This window comes from Megascapheus bottae, chromosome 3, assembly GCF_031878675.1.
Source record: "Megascapheus bottae isolate mThoBot1 chromosome 3, mThoBot2.hap1, whole genome shotgun sequence".
Taxonomy (NCBI): domain Eukaryota; kingdom Metazoa; phylum Chordata; class Mammalia; order Rodentia; family Geomyidae; genus Megascapheus; species Megascapheus bottae.
The window spans coordinates 20356942-20363939 of NC_143511.1; the positions used below are offsets into that span (position 1 = coordinate 20356942).

The following is a 6998-nucleotide window of genomic DNA, read 5'->3' on the forward strand; positions in this document are numbered from 1 at the left end:
AACCATTACCCAAAATTCACTATCACTGTGGCGCAGGATCCTCTCCAAAGCTTTCAAACAGACCCCCTGGGCTTAAGTTTTGTCTAGTCTGTGTCTCTAGTTTGAACGTGGCAAACTCTTGTGACGGATGGGTTGCCAATATCAAAGAAGAACCCTTTTCTCTCCCAACACTGCCTCTATTTCTGCGCTTGTTAAATATGTGCATAATTCTTTCCCCCACCCAGTCCTTATGGGGTGTAGAGCAGAGAGTAAATATTTCAGTAGTACCTACCAGGTAGAACTATCTTCATCCTTTACCTCCTCTAGAAGTATGCTTCCTCTATTTTACTTTCTCCCTTCCATTTTGTTCTGTCTTAAATAATTAGAATATAAGGCAGCACAAACTTCCACAAGTTGTCTCCTCACTTCTGATTTAATTAGGCGATCAGTGACCATGACAGACAGAGTAAGAAAGGACCTAAGAGCTAATCCATTTTAAGGCTTCCTTTAGAAGAATTGCTGTGCTCCCTTGTCTTGCTTCTTGCCTTACCCAGCTATTTGGGGGGGGGAGTATCCCTTCTGCAAATTCATTTGGTAGTCAGTCAAGAGACCTCCCAGGAAGGTGGTGCCTACTTCATTTCCCACAGCCCGCACTGCAAACTTTGCATACTAAGTTTTTTTTTTCCCCCCCTCCAGCCTCAGGACTCTCCTCTAGCCACTTTGCACAATAACGCCTCATAACAGTACAGCATTTTAAATCTGAATATTCTTTTATTCCCGGCCTTCCCATAACCAATGACTGTAACAAGGGAAAAGTAACACACATTTGAAAGAGGATGCCCGGCGATGTGCCAAATCAGCACACAGCCGCCGCCCCGCCCCCGAGCGAGGGCCCCGCCCCCGAGCGAGGGCCCCGCCCCCGAGCGAGGGCCCCGCCCCCGAGAAAGCTGCTGCCCGACTTTAATCCTCCCGCCACCGATTCCCCGCCTCCCGCGCTCGGGCGCGCACTTCCGGCCGCGAGGGCGCTCGGGAACGCGCGCCGCGAGGCTCCACCAACCAGCGGCCTCGCCCGGCCGGCGCGAGTATGCGCGCGCACGCCCGTGAGTAGGTTCGAATCTCCACAGCTTCGCGGTTGCAGCCTAACGTCCGGGCCGCGCCTCCCGCCTGGAGCCCGGCAGCTCGCGTGGGTTGCGCCGGGCCGCCCCGCCCCTCCGCCTTCCCGCCGCTCCCGGGCTCTCCCCTGCCCCCCCACCCAGCGCGCGCGCGCGCTCCGCCCCGCCGCTACTCCCCCGAGCCTCCGGGCCCATGGCCAAGCGGCGTGCCTCCGAGCCGCTGACGTTCCACGTGCCCTGGAAGCGGCTCCTGCTCTGCGACTTCCCCGAGGAGCCGCCGCCCTGGGTCCCGCCGTCGGGGGCCGCGCCTCCGGGGCTGTCCCGAAAACGCAAGATTGACCCGGTGGCCATGGCCGAGCCGGCGGCCTCGCCCAGCAAACGCCGCGACGCCGGGGAGAGCAGCGTCCGGGGCGGCCAGGAACGACCGGATCACGGCCTGGGGACCGGCGAGCCGTCGCAGACCCCGCTGCCCGCACGGTCTCGGGGGCCGGGGGAGGAGCTCCAGGATGCCCGGCCCCCGAGGGGCGGTGGCGACGACGAGGCGGGGCACGCAGGGCCCCCGCGGGGGGACTGGGGGGCCGCTCCGCGTCAGGTAGGGGTCGTCCGGGGGCAGGGGTCGGAGGGGGCGGCCTGGGCTCTCCCTCACCCCGGGCAGGAGCGGGCACCCCCAAACGGCACGGAGCCGCGGTCCCTCCTCCCGGAATGGCGTCATGGCGGGGAGGGAGGGCGGGCGGGCGTCCGGGAGCGCACGTGAGAGGTGAAGGGCAGAAAGCGCAGGAAGATCCTCGGCCGAGCTGGGACGGGGTGGCGGAGGGGCCGAGGCTGCGACAGCCTGGGGGGTCGCCGCCGGCCGTGACTTGACCTCACGTCCAGCCTCAGCAGCAGACCAGCGGGCAAGGCGACTCCCGCTTGTGCTTTGCCCGCACCGATGCCAGGGTTCTCCGGACAAACCCACGCCGGAGCCATCAGTTACCCGGTGGTGCTGCAGATAGGCATGGGGCGGCTCTTCGGGGTCTGTGAGCCTCACTTTTCCTTATGGGGCGCAGTGGAGGGGGAGCATGCTGTTTTCAAGTCCTTGTGTTTTTCCCTCTGGGAAAAGATGGTTGTTGAAAGTTCACCTTGCGCCCCCAAAGGTGAAAGCACAGATGAGAATCACGAAGGATCTGGTGTGTCCCCCTCCCCGGCTTCTCCCAAGCCTGGTTTGTGTCCACGCTTTTCTTCGGATTGGCAGCCCCTAGCAGTGTGATCATTCAGCAACTCTACTGATGTCCTCAGTCCAAATTGGCATGTGCTGTCAAACAAAACCAACCATAGAGTCTAACGACCTGATAAAACAAAAGAGAAGTCTGTTAAATTTATATTCTTTTGGTAGAAGTAGAAAACATTTTTAACTTGTAAGCTTGTTTTTGTTGTTGTTGTTGTTTGTTTTTTTGTTTTGTTTTGGCCAGAACTGAGATGATGTGTATTCAAGGTCTCCAGCTTTGGCCAGGCTGGCATTCTCCTACATGAACTATACCTCCACTTCCTAAAAGTTTAGTTTGTATCACACATTACGTATGTATTGGACAGCTTGGTCTAGATATAAAAACCCAAGCTGCTTTTTTTGCAGCAGTTCTGAGATAATTTACAGGTGTGTGTGGGAGGGAAGGGGGTAGATGTGGAGTGAAATAGCTAGGTAGAGTGATATAAATTCACCTATCTCAAGTACTGGAGAATGGCTTCCACCAAGTCAGAGTTTAAGGAAGAAGAAGAAAAAAAATGAAGACAAAAGCTACCAGTGGCTCACACCTGTAATCCTGGCTACTTAAGAGGCTGAGATCTGTGTATTGTGGTTCAAAATCTGGCTCAGGCAGCAAACTCCATGAAACTCTTATCCCCAGTTAATCAGCAAAGTGCTGGAATTGGAGCTGTGGCTCAAGGTGTTCGAACACTACCCTTGAGAAAAAAAGAAAATTTTAGGAACCAAGATTTCTTTATGAGAAAAGTAGAGCAACATAATGTGAATATTTTTTTTAATCCCTGTGGTTGTGAAACAGTCTTGATTCACTAAAACACCATATCTGGGTGAAATTGCAGATATTTCTGTTCCCAGAGTTTTTGGAATTTAGAAGGCCTAAGCCCTGTGTAGACTTTTGCTTAGGATTTCTCTTAGAGGTTCAGAATGAAGTCATTATCAGGCATGTGTGGCTCCGGCATGTAGGATCCTGGCTACTCTAGATGCTGACAACTAGAGATTGCAGTTTAAAACCAACCCAGATAGAAAAGCTGCAACATTCTTATCCAGTTAAACCACCAAAAAACCAGTATTGGACGTGTGGCTTAGGTGACATTGAACAAAACAAAAAAGCTCAGGAACAGAGCCTCAGGACCTGAGTTTCAACCCCAGTACCAAAACACACACGCACACACAACTTAGGGGTTGGAGGCATGGCTCACTAGGTACAATGCTAGCTAATGAGCTTCCAGAAGCATCATGTACCAAGTTTGCATGCTGATGTCTGACCAGATGGGGAAATACCACTCCAGCCTATTGGATATGGAGATAGGTGCTGTGTAGTTTGAAATCTTCCTGAGACCATTTTTGTCATCACACATAGGGGCTTACCTTTAGTAGCAGAGCACATCACATCTGATGTTTGTACAGTCTTGGTGCAGAACTAATGAGAGCGCAGTACAGATACAGAAAGTAGGAACCAAAGACTCCTGTAAACCATTGCCTTACCTGCTCAGAATCTGCCAGATGCAGTTTTGTCTTAGCTCTTCTATGAATAGACTTGCATTGCTGGAAAGCCACTGTCGGGAAGAAGCTCGGCTCCAGGGGCTTTTTCACCAAGACTAATTTCTTGTCTTCACGGTGAAGACCCTGGAACACTCAAGTTCCCTCTTTGTGATGGGCCTGGTCCTAAACAGAATGCATATACTCAAATGCATATACTAAAATGTGCTAAAATGTTCCTAGTTTGAAAACCTACTAAGATAATTAATTTTTTAAAAATATCAACCACATGTTGAAATAACTTGGCTATACTGTATCAGTAAGATATTAAATATAATTTCACTTTTTATTTTTTTTTCTGGCTAGTCCTGAGACTTGAACTTAGGGCTTGGGCACTGTCCTTGGGCTTTCTCAAGGCTAGCATCCCATTTGAGCCACAGTACCACTTCTGACTTTTTCTGTTTATGTGATACTGAGGAATGGAACCCAGGGCTTCATGCATGCTAAACCACTAAGCCATATTCCCAGCCCTTACTTGTTTCTTTTTACTTGTATTAGAATGTTCTTCTTGTAGCCTCCACTATATTTCTGTTGGACACTGTTGCTATAGCAAGGATAAAGTAAAAGTAAGAATATAACAGGAGTATATAGATGCATGTCGATCTGGCTAACATATCAGTGTTAAAAATTCCAACTTTGTATGTAATTGTAGGGCTGTTCCCTTTGCACTGTATATTCAGGTGATCCTTGAAAATTTAATGTCCACTTGAATTTTGTTACTTGAAATTATTTTTAATCATCCTGAGTAAGTTGCTGAACTTTTAAGGGGCCAGCGCTGAATTGGGTTGCTAAATTTAAAAAACTGATTTAAAAGTTAGACATGTCCTAGTACCAAGGGAAAACTTTAATACTAAACCGGAAAAACACCAAAAGTAAATTATGAAAAGTATGTATCTTTTGTGTATGTATGCCAGTCCTGGGTCTCGCACTCATGGCCTAGACACCGTCCCTAAGCTTTTGTTTTTCTGAAGGCTTGAACTCTATATACCTTGAGCCACATCTCCTTCCAGCAGTTTTTTTTTGTTTTTTTTTTGGGGGGGGGGGAAGGTTAATTTAATTGGAACGTAAGAGTCTCACATCTCACAGACCTTCCTGTCCAGGCTGGCTTCAGACTGTATCCTCAAATCTTTCTCCTGAGTAAATAGGATTACAGGTGTAAGCCACCGGTAGCCTACTAATAATGGTGTGTATTTTAAAAACCTTATTTTCCTCATTGACAGTTCTAAGATCATTTCCATTTTCCTTGGGTAAAAAGTTAGGAAATCCTGAAAATAGGTGTTCTTGGAAGAAATTCTTTTAAACTGTTAGCAAACACAGTTACAAATCCATAACTGTTAAACTATTCATAACTACTAAACTACACAAAGTGCTTTGATTAAACATATTTAGAAAAATCTGTTTAAAACTGCAAAAAATTAGTGCTGTTAATATGTCTTTATCTCTTTTCACTCTAAAGCACAATGAAGAATTTTGGCAGTACAATACATTCCAGTACTGGCGGAATCCTCTACCACCCATTGACCTGGCAGATATTGCAGATGTCAGCGAAGACAGCCTAACAGTAGCAGCACTTCAGGCCAAGAGTGAAGTTGTTGAGATTGACATGGAGTCCTGACCAAGGAGCCAAAGGGTCTTAATGAATTCACATGTTCTGAAGTTTTGGAAAAGTTAATCTTCCATACTTGACATGCTAGTGTCTTTAAACTTGAAAAATGAGGAAAAGTGGTTTTGAAGATTCCAGCCTATAGTTACCACTGAACTTTCCTATAGGGATTTGTCAAGGCTGTAATACAGTTATATTTGAAGTATTTTGTGTATGTGTTGTTAAAGAAAATAAATTTTGCTAGGTTCTGACTTTGGAGGTAAAACTGATCTTATAAAAGGAAGTTGTAGCAGTTTTAGAAATTGGTGGAATCATTCAACTCTTCCTCTTGTGTGCACCAAAAAGTTATTTGTGGTACATGAAATGAATATCATTTTATAACTGGTATCAGTAAAATATTTTCTTGTATATCTTACTGACTTAGTTGAACAAGTAGCTGAAAGAACATTTGTGCAGACACATTGTGGGAGAGTCTAAACGCTAGTATTGTTTTCAAAGAATTTTATACATGTACACTAGTGAGAATTTCAGTTTGATGCTTAAATCCCTTGTAATATTTGATGTTTGTAAAATAGAGAACAGTGAGAAGTTGCCTGTCCCACCCCCTTCCTCTTTTTAAAAAGGAAAACCTTTGTCATATGATTGGTTTCTTGACTTTAGTTACTTCCAGGGCATGTTTTTATTGGTTATTAGTTCAGACTTGAAGTTCTGCACACTGACAGCACTTTAGAATTCTGCCTAGATCTTTTTTTTTTTTTTTGTCATTCCTGAGGTAGAGTTCTAGTGAGATACTTAGAGGTTAACCTTCTAGTTGGTTTTGTTCCTTTGTTTGTTTGTTTTTCTTTAATCATTGGCTTTCCTTTCCTTCATTCCTCTAAATGTGCAGGCAGGGTTGAAAAACTACTAATTTGGTGGTAGGTTTTTCTGTTTAGAGGAGATAAGTAATTTGTGCTAAGGTAAGGCCTACTTATTTGCTTTGTTATTTTGCTGCATTGGATTCTTTATGGTGGCTAAGTTATTGTGTTGCTATTACTATTTTACTGTTGCAAAATAAAGTATACAATTTTGTGTTGGAGTTAAGTGATTATCAACTACTAAGTTAACTTTTACACTGCATCAAAAGGTTGACTTTGTTACTTAGTATCTTGTCTGCACTTATATAATCTTTGTTGTGGATGACATTAAATCCAGACTTGAGAAAAGAGCAAGAAGCAGCATTTCCTGTGGAACACAGAATTCAAGTATGGCTGGCATTAGTAAGAATAGAGCAGAGACACATGTATAGATAGCACTGTGGTGTCAGGCACTGTTCATTTCCTATCTGTATAATACGGTCACCGGTCTTCACACTTGTCATCTGTCAAATGAGAAATAAATAGTATCTACCTCAGAGCAACTATCTTTATTTTCAAGCAGTGTTTTAAATACAACATCATTTTGCTCAATTCACTAATAACTTGTAAGGATAGATTCAAAGTTTTGTGGGGTACTTTGTGTTTTGGGTTTTTTTGGTGCAGTTCCTGGAACT

The 6998-nt window shown here is 45.7% G+C and overlaps 1 protein-coding gene across 1 annotated transcript; it reads left to right on the forward strand.

Annotated features, from left to right (window-relative positions):
- The first annotated feature begins 1021 nt into the window (after positions 1-1021).
- C3H9orf40 (chromosome 3 C9orf40 homolog) lies at positions 1022-6545 on the forward strand. Its single transcript, XM_090329630.1, has 2 exons — positions 1022-1683; positions 5324-6545. Exons 1-2 carry the CDS (start codon positions 1285-1287, stop codon positions 5480-5482), a joined length of 558 nt encoding a protein of 185 aa, XP_090185756.1. The 5' UTR covers positions 1022-1284; the 3' UTR covers positions 5483-6545.
- Positions 6546-6998: the final 453 nt, after the last annotated feature.

What these genes read in the sequence shown, in the direction of transcription:
- C3H9orf40 (XM_090329630.1), top strand. Translation starts at nt 1,285, where the DNA reads ATGGCCAAGCGGCGTGCCTCCGAGCCGCTGACGTTCCACGTGCCCTGG. An exon ending in GGGGGGCCGCTCCGCGTCAG is followed by an intron (nt 1,684 to 5,323) that starts GTAGGGGTCGTC and finishes TTCACTCTAAAG; the next exon opens with CACAATGAAGAATTTTGGCA.